At 47.1% G+C, this 19809-nt stretch overlaps 1 protein-coding gene across 5 annotated transcripts in view; it reads left to right on the forward strand.

Moving 5' to 3' along the window:
• Ube4b (ubiquitination factor E4B) overlaps positions 1-12080 on the forward strand; it is a 115083-nt gene extending 103003 nt beyond the window's left edge. For 3 of the 5 annotated variants that reach the window (XM_027398262.2, XM_027398264.2, XM_027398263.2), the window contains 5 exons: positions 3458-3592; positions 6087-6278; positions 9052-9226; positions 10210-10356; positions 10734-10879. In XM_027398262.2, the coding sequence (XP_027254063.1) occupies positions 3458-3592; positions 6087-6278; positions 9052-9226; positions 10210-10356; positions 10734-10795 (711 nt within the window). In that variant the 3' untranslated portion in view covers positions 10796-10879. Of the gene's footprint in view, positions 1-3457; positions 3593-3716; positions 3904-6086; positions 6279-9051; positions 9227-10209; positions 10357-10733 lie in introns of those variants that run through there. The other 2 variants (XM_035439411.1, XM_035439412.1) reach the window with 2 other exon arrangements.
• The last annotated feature ends 7729 nt before the right edge of the window (positions 12081-19809 follow it).

Genomic DNA, 19809 nt, shown 5'->3' on the forward strand with positions numbered 1-19809 from the left:
CTGTCCGGGCTAGCCTGTCTGTCGTCATCACACCCCAACACCCCCATGCACACATGCACACACCTACCCCCCCTCCTCACACACCTACCCCCCTCCTCACACCCACCCCCCACTCCTCACACACACCTACCCCCTCCTCACACACCTACCCCCCTCCTCACACACCCACCCCTTCCTCACACACCTACCCCCCTCCTCCCACTCCTCACACACCTACCCCCCTCGTACAGCCATACATAACTGCTGCACATTCTCTGATGTCTCTGCTTGAAATCACTGCCAGGTGATCTCATCTTTCCCAGGGCTTTAAATATCTGTATTTTAAAGACTGCAAAATATAGCTCCGTGGCTGAGAGTGCATCTGCCTACCGACCTCTGAGTGGTGCTTTGCCTTTTGATGGTCCTATAACTGTCTTCATGATGATTTGTCTGCCTTGTCCTTTAAATCTCCTCTGAGTCACAGTCAACAACCATAATAAAGCGCAGCTTCATTCTACCAGTTGCCAGGTTGTCCTTGATTCTGCTGTGCCCTCTCCCCATCTGGTGGCTGTCTTTTTGTCTCTGTGGCTAAAGCTTTCATTGGCAGAGTGTTTGTCCTGCATCCATGAAGCTCTGGGCTCAAACCCTAGCAGCCTATAAACTGGGTGTGGTTGTATGCCCCCTAAGTGCAATACTCAGATTATAGAGGCAGGAAGGTCAATAGGGGTGAGCGGCCTTTCTACCACCTCCAGGTCGGCATTCTGTCTTGCCTGCATTATTGCAGTGCACTCTTGGGCTCCCAGCCTCTGCGCCTGCTAGTGGGTATAGCAAAGCTGGACTCGCTTCTCACTGAGGTCCCGGGATCCTACAGGGCATGCTTGTTTCTGCCCTTACCTGCTAAAATGCTCACCTCCACTCACTCCACTCCTACTCTGGCCTCTCTGCTGTTTCTCTTCACACTTGCTGTTCCCTCTTCCTTCAGTGCTGTGAGCCCAGGCTTCTGTGACCTCCGACAACACTTGTCTCCAAACCTCCATGATTCAGCCTTTCCGTGTGTGGGGGGTGGGCTAGGGTGGTTTGTTTTGTTTGTTTCTTTGTGTAGCCCTGGCTGTCCTGGAGCACACTCTGTCAGGCTGGCCTCGAACTCAGAGACCCGCCTCACCATGGGCTACCACCACCCTGCTTGCGTCTGTACTTTGCCCGTGAGCCTAGCCTTTAACCCTGGATGTTTTTTAAAATGGAGTGTGTTTGTGTTTCTGTAGCTTAAGTTACAGTGTGTAATGTGCAAAGCATAAAGTGTAATGTTTAAAATTTAAGTAAAAATACATGAGCCAATGGCTGGAGAGATGACTCAAGTGTGATTCCCATGTGGCACCTACAACTGTCTGTCAAAACTCCAGTATCAGGGGATCTGACACCCTCTCTTGGCCTCATGGGTACCAGGCATGTATACACACGGTACACTGACAAACCTGCAGGCTAAACACTCACACACATTAAAAATAAATAAAATGTATTGATGGACGGATGATGGATGGATGACTGTTTTGTTTATTTCTTTCATCTTAAAAAGATTTCCTTTTGTAAATGTAACCGAGGTGGTTTTGTGACGTCCACTGCTTAGATTTGGGATTCAAGAGGAGTGAGTTCTAACACAGTTATACTCAAGGCCACCCACATTCTGGCCCTAAGCAAGAATAGTTTTTGAGATGCCTTATGTCTAGAGCACTAGTGTCTATAAATGATTTTGTGTGATCAGTTGTGTTAGTGTTTCAGGCATCTTGCAGGTTCCAGAATAAGTGTTTCCTTAATTTTCCTTGTCTGTCTGTGTGTCTTGCCCCAGACTCGGCCTGCATTAGAGACCACAAAGTATTTACAAATGAAGAATGTGGCACTCAGACTCACATTGAGGACATTGCACTCTGGCTATCCTTGTCCTCTTCCTGGTGCAGCCGTTTCTCAATAGGCTCATTCTAGACCATGGAGAAATGGGCAGTTCCCAAGCCTTACTGCAGAGTCTCTACCAGGCACGGATTGTAGCACCCGTGCCAAGGGTGCTCACTGGCCATAGCAGCTCTCCAGCTGTTTGCCCCGCCCCGCCCCTTGGGAACAAAAAAAGGCATGGACGCTGGGTCTGGTGGTACACAGTTGTAATTCTGCTGCTTAGGAGGTAAAGACAGTGAGACCCTTGGCTTGCTGGCCAGTTAGCCTTGTCTACTTGGTAAGTTCCAAGCCAGTGAAAGAAACTTTTTTTTTTTTTTTAAGTGTGTGTGATGGGATAACCCAGGAACAAGACCTACAGATATCCTCTGGCCTTGACATGCTTTCCCTACACATGTGAACACACACACAAGTCTGCTGATCTGGGTATAGTGGTGTGCGCATATACTCCCAGCAATAGAGTGCTGGAGGCAGTAGTTGAGAACTTCAAAGTCTTCCTTAGCCGTGTAGCTCTTTGGTGGCTAGCCTGTGTCACATGAGACCCTGTCTCAAACGATGATAAGTCTTAGTGGGGTGCAAAGCCTTCATTGCCTGTTGACTTTCCCATGTGTCAAGCTGTTAATTGTCTCCTTTGCCAGCCTGTGGAGAATGGAGGGGAGGGTGGTGCCATAGGTGGGCACGCTGGTGGTTTATGGTACAGCCAGCAGCCTGGTGGTGCAGAGTCCCATCTGCAGGCACTTACATGTGTGACTGTTTACCTGCATGTGCTAGCTTGCACCACACACATACGTGGTCCCTGTGGAGGCCAGAAGACCTCAAATCCCTGAACCAGAGTTACAGGGGGTTATAAGCCACTGTGCACGTGCTGGGAATTCAACCGGGGTCCTCTGCAAGAGCATCTGGTGTTCTTAACTTTGCCATTTCTCCAAGCCCAGTGTCTGCCTCTCGCCTTTCTCCTCCTTGTCCTTCCTCTCTTCCTCCCTCCCTCCCTCCCCTCCCTTCCTCCCACCTCCCTCCCTCCTCCCACTCTCCTCCCTCCCTCCTCCCTCCCTCCCACTCTCCCACCCTCCCTCCCCACTCACTCTCATTTTCTGAAACAGGCTAACCTTGAACTCACAGAGATACACCTGCTTCTGCCTCCCACATGCGCCACCACCTCCTGGCTGTATTTTTTGTTGATGTTGATGACTAAGTGAAAGTTGTTTTAAGAGTACTGAACCCCTCTCTCTAGCTCTAGTATGTGGGTCGGGTACTATGATAATCTAACTCGTCCTACTTGGAACTAAATGTGGTTGTTCTCATGGGAGGTCAGGAATGGGCCGGGCTGGGGGTCTAGGTCAGTCAGTGGTCGGGCCTGTGCTTAGCATTCGTCAGGTCCCGGGTGTGTCCTGGAAGTCTGTCAGGACAATGTGCTGGTGTGGTCATCTTCCCAGTGTGGCTTTATCACACTGCAGCCAAGCTTTTCTTTGCGCTTGGCATTTTTACAAGTGGGTGGCTGATACTGAGATTTCTTTGGCGACTGTTTGATGTTTCCTAGGATCAGCAGCAGGCCCGGCAGTCTCAGCTTGCTCAGGATGAGCGTGTTTCACGTTCTTATCTCGCCCTGGCGACTGAAACCGTTGACATGTTCCATCTCCTCACCAAGCAAGTCCAGAAGCCGTTCCTCAGGCCAGTGAGTAGAAACTGGGGTTCTCGTGTTATCTGTGTTGCAACACACGCAGCCCCTAGGGCTCAGCACAGTCGTTCATTTTAACCACAGTGGTCAGTAGTGAAATTCTTTCTCATTTTGTTCCCAGGTATATCAGTTGAGACACATGACATGGTACTCTACCCATCTGAAATGAAGCCCCTTGGCATGTAATCTGAAATGCTCACTGTAGATGGCTTTCTGTTTTCTGTTTACACAGCACATCTGGATTATGGATTTGTGACACAATTTGATTGTTATTGATTTCTGTGTTCTATGCATTGGAAAAGTGTAAGGTAACAAATTCCAATTTGGAGGACACTGAGAATGATTGGGGAAAGGTCTTTGCTGCTTTTAAAGTGGCTCTGTAACATTGAGGAAGCTGAAAGCTGTGATTGACGCTTCCGGGAGGTTAACAGCAGGCTCAGTGTTCGACCTTATTGCCCAGACTGCGTCCTGTTACTGATGTTGAAACTTAGCATGATAACCTGAGAGACCTGCTTGCTTTGACCGCCCCAGTGAGAAGCTGCAGTGCTTTGTGTGTGGCAGTCCAAGGGGAGACGGCAAGTCAAGAGGGAGCCGAGGTCTGTCAGCGGCTGTTTGCACATGTGAAGCTCTGCTGTGTATTTCCTCCAGTTCTGTCACATGACTCACTGTTGCCTCCAGCAGAGGCACTGTCACACAGAGGCCTGTCTGCAGCCTGCAACCTGGGTCTTTTCCTGTCTCCTGATAAGCAGATTTCAATACAGTAGCAGGGGAGAAACAGCTCAAGGTCCACATACCTGCTTTTCCCTCCAGGGTGTCAAAGGGGATTTCCTAGCATTTCCTACAAAGGCCAGAGAGTAAGTCCTCTAAAGATGCTGCAGACTGCTTGTCTTGGACAACTTTCTAGCTATGCTCATGCTAACAGCCTGGACATAAACAAGCCTGGCTGTTTTCCAATAGTTTTTTATTTACAAAAGAATGACCACATTAAAACAAAACTTGGTGACTGGAGTTGGCCAGAGATAGTGTTTTGCCCACTCTTCTCTCTTTTTTAAGATTTATTTTTACTTACGTGTGGATATGGTAGGGTCAGTGTGTGCCAGTGCCTTTGGAGGTCAGAAGATGGTGTCAGAGCCCCTGCAGCTGGAGTTACTGGCAGTTTTGCATTCCCTGATGCGAGTGTTGGGAACCAAATTTCTGTCCTTTTTAAGAGCACCAAGTGTTAACAGCTAAGCCATCTCTTCAGCCTTCGTTTCTGCCTTCTTTACTGGCACTTCCTATAGCAAGGGAACCCCAGCAACTCTAACCGCTCTGATCCCTTCAGTCCCGGCTGCTCCACACTGGATTGTAGCTCTGTCAGCTTCAGTCCCGGCTGCTCCACACTGGATTGTAGCTCTGTCAGCTTCAGTCCCGGCTGCTCCACACTGGACTGTAGCTGTGCTTTGTAGACCAAGAGGCTCTGCAGAGCTGTGTGTCTATCAGATTTGTGGGAATCCAGTCATTTCATGAGAACCCCCTTATTTAAAGACTCTTTCTTGGTCAGTGTTTACGCTCTGACCCACAGCAGCTATTCTCTGAGCTCGGAAGCCCACACCGTTGCCCTGTGGCTCTCTTGTGCTCTTTTGTCTTGATTTTGTGGCTGTTTAATTCATCACACTGACTAGATCTTGACAAACATCACCTCCTCCTTCTGGGTCTCTCTTCAGAAATAAATAAGAATGGCATATACTTGAATGTGGGGGACTTTTGAAATTTACAGTAACATGTGTGAAGTAATGCTTCATAAGTGCAGAGTGACAGAATTGTGAGTCATCTTCCTTCCTTTACCTCTCTGGGTGAATCTGGAGTGATGCTTATAATTAAAGTGTGTATCTTGGGGCCAGAGAGACAACTCAGTGGTTAAGAGCACTGGCTGCTCTTCCAGAGGACCCAGGTTCAGTTCCCAGCACCCACATGGCAGCTCACAATTCTCTGTAACTCTAATTCTAGGGAATCTGACACCTTTACACAGATGCACATAAAATAAGTTAAATTTAAATTATTTTTGAAAAAGTATGTATCTTGGGCTGGAGAGGGGGCTAGGTGGTTAGTAGCACTGACTGCTCTTTCAGAAGACCCAGGTTCACCCACATGCCAGCACCCACATGGCAGCTCTCCATTTTAGGTGATCTGACACCCTCACACAGACAAATGTGCACATAAAAAATAAAATACCTCTTTTTAAAAAAGTATATATCTTTACAGAAGACTTTCATGGGCATTCATCTCTATGCAGTTTATACCATTTCGTTACGAGGGTTTTAAGGTAAGAAAATAGTAGTGGAAAAAAGGTTTGATTACAATGCTAGTTTCCTTTAGCTTATGCTGCTCAGCACATTCAAGAGATTCTTGGAGGACTAAACCAGCTGATTTCCTGTTCCTCCACTGAGATGGGAGTTTCTGGTCCCCAGCATTCTCAGCAGATTCACCTGTCCTATTACCTGTCATTTCCTAGGAACTTGGACCCCGATTAGCAGCCATGCTGAACTTTAACCTGCAGCAGCTGTGTGGACCCAAGTGCCGGGACCTGAAGGTAGAAAACCCAGAGAAGTACGGTTTTGAGCCAAAGAAGCTGTTGGACCAACTAACAGATATTTACTTGCAGCTGGACTGTGCTCGCTTCGCTAAAGCCATTGCTGATGACCAGGTGAGTGCTAAGTGAGGCCCTTCACAGGGGCCTCATCCTGTCACTGAGCTGTGCAGGAATCTAAGTTTCCGTTTCAGACATTTTTGGCACAGTGACGGTGAATGAAGCAAAGGAGCACCTCTGGTCCAGGAGGAAATGAACTGGCTGCTTCTTTGGGAGAAAAGAGCAGAGTTGGCCCCAAATAGATTGAGTCTCCAAGCACTGTTTGCATTTCTCGGGAAATGCAGTCTTCCCTGGTACTGCTGCCATGAGCGTGCCTTCCGGCCAAAGCCCACTGATGTTCACATCACTCCTGCTCCTTCATCCCAAGACTCAGGGGTCAGATCAGCCACCAGTACAGGTCATACTATTCTCCACACCTTCCCTCTGTGATGTCACGGTCGTCACAAAAGGGGCTCCCCTGGAGGCTAGAAGCAGGATGGTCACAAGTTCAAGGCTAACCTGAACTTTATGAAACCATCTCTGAAAATAAAATTGAGCTGGGAATGTAGTGGTGGAGCACCTCGAAGTGCAAAGCCTCATCCTAGTCATTAGTCTGGGTTGTCCTGAAACAGGGAGCAAAGGGCTCCTTCCCTCCGTAGCCCCTGGTCCTGCTGCTGTTTTATCCCACATCTTTTGAAGTAAGGTCTCATGTAGACTAGGCTGGCCTTGAACTCCTGACGTCTGGGACATCGTCCATGTAGTAGTAGCTCCTTTTTATTAGCTGTGCATCACTTCTGACAGCTCCTCATGTTCCATTCATTTCATGTCATAGAACTCTGTGATACAGTTTCTACCCGATGCTTTGCTTTAAAGCAAGGACAGCATGGCGTAGAGGGGGCCATACGGCTAGCAGTCTAGCCCCGTGTCCATCCCATATTCTCCCTTCCTATCTAAAGGCCCAGAAGCTGGGATGCTGGTTCCCAAGTCTATCTTGGCGCACATAAAATATCCCAGTACAATACATACCATGTTCCCCATCCTTACACATTCTAAAGAGTTCTCTCCTATATCTAATCCAAAGGGGTAATGTCAGACAGAATACAACAATTGTACACACTTCCATTTTCCTACGGTTTTGAGACAGGTTGGGTTTCAACCCAAGATCCTCCAGTGTCGGCCTTCTGGGCGCTGGAATCACATGTGTATGCTACCACACACTGCCTTTTTTTCCCCTTTCTTTCTTTTTTTTAATAATGGCCTTCTTGCACTGTAATTGGCATGTGTTGATGCTTTTTGTTGTTCTCTTGTTTTGAGACATGGTGTCTCTGTGAAGCTGGCTGCTTCCCTGGTGCTGGGATCACAGGTGTGGTGCGCGAGGGTAAGGGATCATGTGTAGTCACTTAGAAACAGAAGCTTTACAAATGCAGCACTCAGGAGGCACAGGTAGGTAGATCCCTGTGAGAATCAGAGACAGAGAGGAAATAGGAAGAGTTTCAGTCCAGTACTGGAGAGGAGTGCAGCTAGGACATGAGTCCATAGGGAGGGGCAGTGTGGACCCTGCTCAGCTCCAGGACAGGCAGTAGGTTCAGGACACACACACCCCACCCCAGGGAAGCAGAAGCCCCTGTAAGCCAGGCTGGCCCATTGCTCTTCACTGAGGAGTAGGGAAGGCCATCCGGGGCAGATGGTATCGGGTTGTCTGGCACACAGCTCCTTCCTGTGTCCTCGCTAAGTCTCACAGGCCAGGGAAGGATGGTGGAGTTATCAGTTGAACAAAGTCATGGACATTTATCTACTTGATGGTAGGACTTGGTTTGGTTCTCCATTCGATGGTTGCCCTGTGTGATTAGAGATTGCGGTCATGGTCTAGGGTATCAGGGGGACCCATTTGCCTTTTTGATTTGTGTCCTGTCCTAAGTCAGCAAATAGCCACTGTAAAACATGCTCTTCTTGTATGTTTTGTGGTGTCGGTATTATATACACACTGGGTCCCTCAGAGGTAAGTCAGTGTCATTTCACACCGAGGAATCTGGCGTGGGCAGGTTAGGAATTTTCCTGAATTCATGTCCAGGTTGGTTGGGTGATTGCCCACCTTTCCGCTCCCTTACAAATGTTACAAATGCTCCCAGGCCCTTGTCCCTCCCCTGCTCATTGGAGTGGTTCAGTGCTGTAGAAAATCTGGCATTAAACAGTTTTGGATTCAGTGACCGGTATGCTATTGTGCTTGGTGGATATGGTTTTTCTGTTTTTTTTGTTTGTATGGTAGTGTGATCTGTTGAGATAGGCCTCACCATCTAGCCCAGGCTAAACCTCATTCCCATGCTCCATTCCAGCCCCTTGAGTGACAGCCACCGTGCCAGGCTTAAGTGAGCCTAGAGGATGGACAGTGAACAGAAGCAACCAACCCCCTATGTATGAGCAGTCATGGGCAGAGCCTGTGTTTGATTTTATCTGGGCTCACCATTATGTGAAAAAACTGGAGTTTATCCTGTTTCATGGGCTTCTGGGCCACAGTGCCCCACAAAGATTGAAATAAATTAGGTTTCTTTCTCTTTAGTGGCTAAATTTTAAAGTAAATGCTTGCTAGATCCCCGAGTCTTAAAATTCCCCTTTTCTGGGTCCTGCAGCCTTCTCCATAGATGACCTTGGACAGTTGGCACATGTCATTCTATCTCTATGCATTTTTAACTATATTCAATACACCCTTGCACACGGCACATTGTGTAAGGGAAAGAAATGATTATAGAATTTATAATTATGATTTTTAGGAGCAAAAGATCATATGGATAATACTTGGACATTTTTCTCGTCATGTATATTTTCATCTCACCTGAGCTTTCCTCTTCTGCAGAGATCCTACAGCAAGGAACTGTTTGAAGAAGTCATTTCAAAGATGCGGAAGGCAGGGATCAAATCCACCATTGCAATAGAGAAGTTTAAGCTTCTTGCTGAGAAAGTGGAGGAGATAGTGGCCAAGAATGCACGGGCAGAAATTGACTACAGCGATGCCCCGGATGAGTTTAGAGGCAAGTTTGTGTGCTTGTGCTCACATCGTTGGTATAATTTGAAGTGTGTGACGTCAAGAGGGATGTCTTAGTCACTGTTCTACTGCTGTGAAGGGACACTGTGACCAAGGCAATCTTTTTTTTTTTTTTTTTTTCAAGGCAGGGTTTCTCTGTGCAGACCTGGCTGTCCTAGAACTCACTGTGTAGACCAGGCTGGCCTCGAACTCTTAAGAGACCCCCCCTGCCTCCTGAGTGCTAGGATTAAAGGTGTGTGTTACCACTGCCTGACCTCAAGGTAACTCTTGTAAAAGAAAGTGTTTAATTGGGGCCTTACTTACAGTTTTAGAGGTTTATTCATGATCAATATGGCAGGAAGCATAGCGGCAGGTGCGCAGGCATGAGGCTGATAGCTTCTATCAAGACACGCTGCCAGCCAGCCAGAGAGCACAGCTAGGCTTGGCATGGGGTTCTGAAACCTCAGGTCTCACTCCAGTGACACACTTCCTCATCCTTTCCAAACAGTTCTAACTGGGGACCAAACATTCAAACAGATAAGGAAGCCATTATCCTTGAAAGCCACAACAAGGCACTGCCTGTGTTGATTGTTTGATGGTGTGCTATAGGTGTTTCTTGAGAGTTTTCTAAAACTATGTTTACAAATTTTAGCTCATGTTGTAGATTAAAAGGATGAGCATCCTTGGTGTGATTTCACCAGGTAATTATGAAGACTTTAAAGGAGCTCTACCTCTGTAAAGGGAAAAGCCTGTGTTCTCAGGCAAAGGGTCCCGTCTCAGGGGCCTGCTGCCTGGCTGTCCATTTTTGCCATTTTCTCCTTGCAGCAGCAGTGGCAGAAAGCAAGGTGTATGCTTTCACCGTGAGCTGCTCCCCCTCCCCCATGCCGGGGCCTGAGGGGCTGTTCCGCAGCTCTCTCACTGGTAGAAATAGTGCCTTCCTTAGTATTAGCCTCCACTGTTGGGTTAGTTTGCTCTGCTTTGTCTTCTCAGACCCTCTGATGGACACCCTGATGACTGACCCAGTGAGACTGCCCTCTGGCACCATAATGGACCGATCCATCATCCTGCGGCATCTGCTCAACTCCCCCACTGACCCCTTCAACCGCCAGATGTTGACTGAGAACATGCTGGAACCAGGTAGGGGCCTCAGCCTGCCTTGCAGTGCTGATGCCAGTGCCAGTGAGTGCAGCAGACCACAAGGGAGACTGGGGGCAAGCCTGGTTCCCTGGGACCTCTAATCCCAGGTACTTGCTAGCATGTATACGTCCCCAGGTTCAGTCCCTAGCACCACCATCAAAAACAGGGACATTGAATCCAGAAAGTACCCAGTTTAAGCTCTTTTTATGGAAAAGACACAAAGCACTCAGCTCGCTTTTGCTGTAAATGCTGCCCTCTCTGTGACTGTTTCTTCCACAGTCCTCAGTGTGCAGAGGGAATGAATGGCCTTTTCTTTCTAACTACAAGCCGAAGAGCCTGCTCGTCTGGGCCATTAATCCCTGTCTTTTCTCCCTCAGTGCCAGAGCTGAAGGAACAGATTCAAGCATGGATGAGAGAGAAGCAGAGCAGCGACCACTAAGCTGTCCCTGTCGCATGTCTCTGCTAGAAACAGCCACGCCAGCCACGCCAGCCAGCCAGCCAGCCAGCCAGCCAGGCCGAAGCAGCATCCACCTCGAAGCTGCTGCTCAAACCTGCAACCAGATGTGGCCAGATCCTGAGAGCCCACCCCGAGTGACCAAACAGTAGAGATCTGAGGGACACGATGAGAAGAGGAGCCTGATTGCTGTACATATATTTAAGTGACAAACATTCAAAAGCTTGAGGGACGAGTTTTACGATTGCCTGTGTAGTAAAGCCCGTCCTTCGCCCGTCACAACCTGGGGCTGTGGCAACGGAAGTCTGTGATGACAGCGGTGGGTCTGGGCAGCATCCCTGAGCTTTCGTTTCCTTTTGTTTTTTCTCCATGTGACTAGAGAACTCGGACATTTTGCTGCTAAAGAATCTCCCCCTTCCTCACCCTCCTTGCACTGCTGTGGGTTTTTTAAAGAGAAACAGAACCAGACTCCTTTCCCGGCCCTCCAAACATGTATTCTGTGAGATAACTGTGCCTGCAACAAAGTGTTAATCTTGGGATCGTATTTTTATATCATATTCACATACCTGTTTTTTTAATTGGTGTTAGATGACATGATTAATAAAAAAGGCAAGATATTTTCAGAATTTGAATTTCAGCTTTTTTTTCTTTTCAAATAGCCCTTTGAAACTTTTTTTTTGAATTATAAATGCAATGAAGAGAGCCCTGGCCCTTCTACCGAGCCCTGGATTAAGATCCTGAGGAACAGGTGCAGCGACAGGATGGCTGAACGATCGGGACTTGTTTGACTGGTGGGGTTTGGGGAGGTGAGGGCTGTGCTTTGTTTTTGTTTTTTCATCCTTTGTGACAATTCCAAAACTATACCATTATCCTCTGAGGGTAAAGAGATTCCTCAACCTTGGGTTCATTTGTATGCTGTGTCCTTTTGGGGTTTGGCCTTACCAAAGTAAAAAAAAAAAAAAAAAAAAAAAAAAGGGTGGGGGGATTACAAGAAATGTGGAGATCTGTCTACTTGTTTACATGCCTGGACAAATGCTACCACACCGGCGCACGCGGGCAGACACCCTTTGTATTACTGCTCCCTATTCGACATACTTGAATTCTTTCAATTTCCTTTGGGGTAAAAAAAGATTTGAAACCATAAAGTGTTTTAAGAAATGAAATCTTTAGAAACATACTTCTTTTCTCTCCCTTTCTCCTCTTCTCCACAATGTGCTCTGTTCAGTTCCCAACACAAACTCCAATAAACGGTGATGCCCATTCGGAAGGAGTCCTCTGTGCGTCATCTTTTTGTGAAAGGAAATGGGTGGGGACAGGTTGGGTGTGGTGGCCCACACTTTCAGTCTCAGGACTCCCATGGAAGAGGTGGGAGGATCCCTGAGTTCGAGGCCAGCCTGGTCTACAGAGTGAGTTCCAGGACAGGCTCCAAAGCTACAGAGAAACCTGTCTCGAAAAACCAAAAATTAGGAGTCTGAAGAGATGGCTTAGCAGTTAGAGAATCATTTGTTAACTCTTACAGAGGGACCCTGGTTTAGTTCCCAGCACCTACAGCTCACACTGCCTGGAACTCTAGTTCCAGGGACCAGACATCTCCTGGCCGCCATGGGCGGAATGAGGACAAGCAAGAGACAAGTTGGGCGCGCATGTCATGTGCATCCCTACCATACAGACAATAAATACATGTAAAAATGTTTACTCTAAAATAACACTTTGTCATCCTCATCACCTGGATTTGGCACTTGACTCTCCCTCTGCTGGTTTGAAGGGCATGCCTGTCTCTTCTGTTACTTCAGAGATCTCTGTGACCAACATTCCTAATCAGGTCCCACCTATCCCATTAGTACTCCAGTCTGCAGAGTCCCTCGTACCAGCATGGGTGGTAATGCCAGCAGCCACAGGGGGCACTTAGGTGGCATTCCTGCACATCAGGCCCTGTGCCACTGTGCAAAAGCCTTTGTATTTATAGTGACAGCCTCAGGTAGATAGAACTCCCTGTCTTTTCTGGTTTGTTTTGCTGTTTTCAATAGGTCAGAATAGTGCTGCAGAGAGATTAGGTACCTTGTCCATTGTCGCCTAGCAGGTGTCCTGGCTTGAGGGTGCATGCCACTCACTGCCTTGATGTCTACCTCTCTTGGGCACATTGGACTCACGTTTCCCTCCCCTATTCCAAATACACAATTTGGGTGAGGATGTAGCTCAGAAGAGATCTGCTGAGCATGTGTGAACATCTGGGTCAATCTCCAATGTCTTAAAAAATTCATTAGTTAGACAATACAAATAAACAAAAGAAAATTACCCATGATCCCACCATTAAGGTGATTCTATTCTGTTTGCTTTTTCCGAGGCCTATTATCCACAAGTAAGTGTGTTTATTAGCACCATGCCTGATGTTGGTTTCACAGTTGTGGATTGCTTGTCTCCTTTCCACCTCTAGGAGGTGCTGTTTTGGTCCCATCAATGTTACAGGAGGTGGGGCAAGGATGTAACCAGTCTCCTTGGCTCAGGGGGTGCTGTTTTTTTTTTTTTTTTTTTTTTTTTCTCCTTTATTCTTGGAGTCCGTAAAGTTTTATAGAATCTCATTGTTTGCCTTCAGTCTACTAATTATAGGTTATATGATCCAAAATATTTCAAAGTAGTTCTGGGTTGAAAGGAAGATTGTCCAAAACGAAGCGCCTGCATCCTGTCAGAAGAAGGGAAGCCCTTGAGAAAAAGGAGGAAGAATACATGGGGCTCATTTTGTGAGTCACCAGTGTGGGGATTCTAAAGGGGACTGGGTAGAATACCTCTTTTCTGCCTTCCAGGTGATGCCGAAGCTCCCACTCAGGACACATACGTGCTAGGTAGGCACTTGCCACCCAGCTGAGTGGCATCCCTAGCCCCTCTTGTTTGCTTTGGCCCTGGCATGCTGAATAGTGAATTCCCCGCTGTTTGAGTCGTCCCCTAAAGTGACTTGAGCACCTTCTGGCTAAGTTTTTAAAAGATACATTAGTCTTCATGTGTATGTGTACTGCCTGCACTACATGTGTGCAGTGCCCATAGGAGCCTGAAGAGGGCGTAGGATCCTCTGGAGCTGCCTGGGTGTTAGGGACCACACCAGGGTTCTCTGTAAGAGGAGCTCGTACTGAGCCAACTCCAGCCCTTAACAAGTTTTTCACTGAGGAACCGAGTGCAGCATTGAATCAGCCAGCGCTGGACTACGGGGACTCATCTGGAACTGACGGCTAGTGATAGGCCGTCTTGAATATGTTCGGTGTGCAGACCACCCTTACATGTACTAGTAACTCATTTAATCCTCAAAAGTCGTAGTTAGGAGATGGTGTGATGAGACTGAGACATGAATCTAGACCATCTGCCTTCCTCCCCCTGGTATCGTCACCATCCTGCCACAGGGTGGGATGCTTTAGAATAGTCTATATTCACAAGAGTTCCCAATGCCCAAAGAAATAGAAGGCAGAGCATTATGGAAGGGGCTTTGGCCTTGAGGTCAAACCTCGGCCTAATGGTCTCTTTTTGTGTTTGTTTTTGAGACAGTCTTCCTCTATAGCACAGGCTGGCCTGGAACTCGCTATGTAGGCCAGGCTGGCCTCCCTCATGGCTTGTGTCAAATGCAAGAAGATTGAGAGATGGCTCAACAGCTAAGAATTGACTTCTGCCCTGCAGGGTGAAGTAGGCTGAGTGAGCCAAGCTCTGGGTTGACAAAAACTACCTGGAGCTACTGCTGCTGCTTTTTTTTTTTTTTTTTTTTTTTTTAACAGCACTGGCTGTCCCGGAACTCACCAGGTGGGTTTGTGCTGGGATTAAAGGCTCACGATACCATGCCCAGCATCCATGACTTCATACAAACCCGAAGATCTTAGCACTTAGGTCAAACAGTCTCCCTTACTATTTTCAAATATTTATTTACTTCTTGTTTATGTAAATGGGTGTGTCTTCGTGAGTTTATGTGGATTTCATGCATGTAGGTGCCCATGGAAGATAGAAAGGTCTCAGGATTCCCCTGGATCTGGAGCTTCTGGCAGTTGTAAGCCACCTGACGTGGATGCTGGGAATCAACCAGGGTCCTCTGGAAGAACAACACACATTCTTAGTCACTGAGCCATCTCTCCAGCTCCCCTTTATTTTTTATAGCCAACAAGCTTTTCCTATTCTGAAATGAAATCGTAGGTAATGTACCCCACCTAAACGGAGCTTTTTGTTGTTTTCTAAATGTCGTTTGTTTAAAATGGTCTTGAGTAGTCTGTGTTGGCCCCAAACTCACTACTCAGCTGGGAATCCTTATCCTGCTGCCTCCACCTCTCAAATGTGAGTTGAAAGATGGTCTGTGCGGTGCTGGGGATCAAATCCCAGGCTTCTCATAGGCTAAACTAGACTGAGCTGCATCTTAGGCCTCCCCTCCCAGCAGCTATTATTAGAAAAGAGAAGAGGATAACGTGTGCATTTGTGACGCTCTGAGCATAATCCAGGAGCTAGCCAACCGCGAATGACTCAGAGCAAAGCAGTTGGAGTGGACCCAGGAGAGAGGCTGGGTTCTGGGGTACGTTTAGGTAGGGAGTTGAGATTTGTGAATGACTGGAGGAAGTACACTGGGGTCAGAAAGAAAGCCATGTGACTACGAAGGACATCAAGGACAATGATGGGGACACTGAATGAAGCACAGATTTCAGGCCTGAGGTAGAAAGTAGAAACTCCAGCCGGGCGGTGGCGGCACACTCCTTTAGTTCCAGCACTCAGAGGGTAGAGGCAGGCCGATCTCTGTTGAGTTCAAGGCCAACCTGGTCTACAAGAGTGAGTTCCAGGACAGCCAGGGCTACATGGAGAAATCTTGTCTTGAAAAACCAGAAAAGAGAAGAAAGTGGAAAGTCTTTTAGACATCTGTCTGCAGTATAGCAAAGTCTGGACTGAAGACATAATTTGGGGCCAATAGCTCTTGGAATGACAGAAAGCGATTAGATTGCAGGCTTCTGACTACAATGAGTGTGTGCAATGAACAAGGAAGCAAACACCCTTAGTCCGAACACACCAGGAGTGAGTGCAGGAGGATTGGTAAAGGTCATCTTTGTCTACATAGCAAGTTCAAGATGAGACCAGCCTGGGCTACATGGGACCACGTAAAAAAAATAAATAAATAAAAAATAAAAAAAGGAAAGAAAACGAAAGATAAATAATATCAGCTTTAGAAGCTAAGCATTGGACAGCTTATGTCTGGAATCTCACCTGTTATGAGGTGGAGGCTGAAGGAGCAGGCCTTCAAGGACAGTCTCTGTTATATAAGGATTTCAGAGCCATTTGGAGCTACCTGAGACCCTGTCTCAAAATAGCCAAACCCAAACAAAACAAGCTTCAGTGTACCTGTCTTTGCCTCTCAGTCCCAAGCCAGTGTCACCTGCATTAGGTTTTATTGCCCAGTTCTACAGACCTAAGTCTCATTCTTAAACAAATCACCTAAATTTTGTCAGTTAAACCAGCAACTGTGCTTTTTGTCACCATAAGCTATGGTTTGAGTTGACTGAGCTCAGGAAGCTCTCACTGAGGGAACTATGTGTTTGTGGTCTAATAGGAGCTGGGGCTGGAGAGGTCTTGAAGGCCTCCTTACACCTGGCTCTCAACCAACAGACCTGCAGTGACCTCCACGACCTCAATCAGCTGCAGTCACAGGCTGCCTTAGTTTCAAAGATGGGGAACACAAACCATTTCTCAATGGGAGGAGGGGTGATGCTGTGTGTTAAAATAGCATGAGAAATAGAAGGAGCTAGTTTGTTTTTTTGATTTGTTTTGACTTTGGGTACTGGGGGTAAAACCCAAAGCTCCACAAGTACTAAGCAAGGGATCTGCGGCTCTAAGCTACTCTTTGGAGTATTTTTGTCATAAAGAATAAAGAAACATAGCAGGAGCCTTGTTTCAGTCATTTCCAAACCCCCTGGGACTCCAGGGTGGGCAGAGGGCTTGTGACTTTGATGGTTGCTAGCAGGCAGTTTTGTATTGGGTATCACTTTATAGCGGCTTAAATTATTTATGCTGTTTTGTTGAGAGCTAAGCATGTTCGAGAACTTGCCACTGAGGGAAGGGCAGGAAACAGCAAACACACTGCACTGTGGCAGGACAGAGGCGTTTCAACATTGTCCTAACTTAAGACTCTTGGTAACAGGTAACAAATGTGTGCCTGTGTCCATCAGACACAAGAGACAAAGACGAGTGGTTGTAAGTGCTTCTGGTTACCTAGTCTCTGCTCTCTCTCTCTCTCTCTCTCTCTCTCTCTCTCTCTCTCTCTCTCCCCTCTCTCTTGTTTTCTCTCCCTCCCTCCCTCCTTGCTTACCTTCCTTCCTCTCCCTCCCTGTCTCTCTCTCTCTTTAGATACGGTCTCACTATGTAGCCATAGCTGTTCTGGAACTTGCCATGTAGACCAGGCTGGCCTCGAACTCACAGAAATCTGCCTGCCTCTGCTTCACAGGTTCCTGGGAATAAAAGTGAACACCACATGTCTAGCTCCTTTTTTCTTTTTCTGTATCTGTATAATATACACTCATGTATATGCATGTATACATGTTTCCGTGTGTTTGTGTGTACACATGCATATGTATAAGCACACATGAGGAGACCTGAGGTTGACAGCAGTCTTATTGGATGGCTCTCCATCTTACTTATTGAGGCAGTGGAACCCAAAACTTGCCAATATGGTCTGGCTAGCTAATTTGCTTCAGGATCCCCTGTTTCTGTCTTAGGAGCCTAGGAATTACAGGCCGGGTGCCTTAATTGTTATTACATCTTACAAATACAAAGCACTGGGTTTCATTATGACATTTTCAGATATATATAAAACATACGGCTGTACTTTGCTCATATCCACACCTTCCTGTCTACATGTTTGTATAACCTCTTGCATTTTATTTTTCTCCCCCTTTCTTCCTCCTCTTCTTTTCTTTTTTTTTTTCTTTTTTTTTTTTTTGAGACAGGGTTTCCCAGTGTACTCTGGAGCCTGTCCTAGAACTCACTTGGTAGACCAGGTTGACCTTGAACTCACAGAGATCTGCCTGCCTTTGCCACAATTTCCCGGTCCAACACAACTTACAAAGAAATCATTTAGGTGGAGGCTTGCTTACAGTTTCGCAGGGTTAGTCCATGACCATCATGGCTAGGAACATGGCAGCAGGCAGGCATAGCACTGGAACAGCAGTGAGAGCTCACGTCTGATCCACAAGTACTGAGGCAGAAAGAAAAATGTCCTGGACACACCTCCTCATAATCCTTCTCAAACACTTCCACCAACTGGGAGCTAAGCATTCAAACATATGAGCCCACAGGGGCATTTATCACTCAAACAGTAAGTCCAAGCTTACTGTTTCATGTCCAAAATCCTAGGATGCAAATAATATTTGATGTAGAACCACCCTCCTGTAGTGACCCCTGTGTCTTAAACCTTTGCATTATACTGAAATGCAAAATCAAGAAAGGTCGGAAAGGGCTTAAAGAGAATAAATGCAACAAACACATGTTGGTAAGTGGGAGGGATGCAGGGCTGGGTGTGTTTCTCAGTACCACAGTGCTCGCCTAGGCAAGCAGGAGGTCCTGGGTACCAGAGAAAGGTGGTGGAGACAGACAGATAAAAGTGAGACAGAGGCAGAGTGGGGATATTAAGAATTTAAAGAAAAATTTGCTGGGCAGTGGTGGCACACACCTTTTAATCCCAGTACTTGGGAAGCAGAGGCAGGTGGATCTCTGTGAGTTCAAGGCCAGCCTGGTCTACAAGAGCTAGTTCCAGGATAGGCTCCAAAGCCACAGAGAAACCCTGTCTCAAAAAACAAAAAAAGCTAGTTATGGGCAAGTGTAGTGTCACACACCTGTAATGCCAGCTCTGGGTGGAGCTGGAGGGGTTAGATGCATAGCTGAAGTTCATCCTCAGACATAACGAGCTCGAAGCTAGCCTGGGTTACATGATACCCTGTCTCAGAAACTAGCACTGCAGAGTGAGGCCCTAGACAAGCATACATAGGCACGCGCGCGCGCGCGCGCACGCGCGCGCGCACACACACACACACACACACACACATGCCACACACCCAAACATGTCAAGGCATATCTGAAATATCAGTACTTCAAAGGTCTAGACAGGAGGGTATTGAGTTCAAGACCAGCCTGGGCTGCATAGTAAGACCATGGGTCAAAACACACAAATCTAGTTAAATATAGATCAGGACTAAACTCAGTCCTACATTCCGACTTTCCCACTAATTGGCTTCCTTGGCAACCAGTCCATCTTGCACACCCTTGTGTCTGTGCAGTGCTGGGGACCGAGCCCAGAGCCTGGCATAGTGTGAGAAGCCAACTTTGTGCTTCTGAAGGAAACCCCAGCCCTCATTTTCTTTGAAAAAAGTTAAGAAGAGACTCCCAATGGGAGGGAACAAACCCTTTGAAAAGATAAGCGACTCCCGTTTCTTTGATGGCTACAAGAGCCTGAGATTGCTGCCAAGTGCACTCTCTGTGCAAATTGCGTCTTCCTGTTTAAGTGCGCACGTTCTTGGCGGTGATGCAATGGTGACCTAATTCTGCTGCAAAGTGAGTGGGGGGATGAACTTCTAAAGTGCAAGTCTAGTGTTTGCATTCCAGACAATCAATTCCGTACCTTGCTATTGATGGAGTTTGGAGACTGTGTCCCTTCTTTTGTTGGTTAATAGTTCATTTCTGTTTATATTGTGTATAATGAGTCCAGTGCTGGGCTCACAGAGGTGAATTGGTGCCCTGAGTTTGAAACCTGAACCTACAACCACAGTTGATTGTGACCTTCAAGACATGACCTTTGTGCTGATTTCCTATGACTGCTGTAGCAGATTGCCACAGACTAGCCTAATCAAGGTAAGTTTATTTTTTTGTAATTCTGTTCCTGTCTGTGTGTGCACAGGCACACACCTGCATTTGTGTGTGCACACACACAACTTGAGTGAGTGTGCACGTGTGTACGTGCATGTCAGAGGACTACTTTTGGGAGTCAAGTTCTCTGCTTCTAT

Source organism: Cricetulus griseus, chromosome 2 (genome assembly GCF_003668045.3).
Source record: "Cricetulus griseus strain 17A/GY chromosome 2, alternate assembly CriGri-PICRH-1.0, whole genome shotgun sequence".
Lineage (NCBI taxonomy): Eukaryota > Metazoa > Chordata > Mammalia > Rodentia > Cricetidae > Cricetulus > Cricetulus griseus.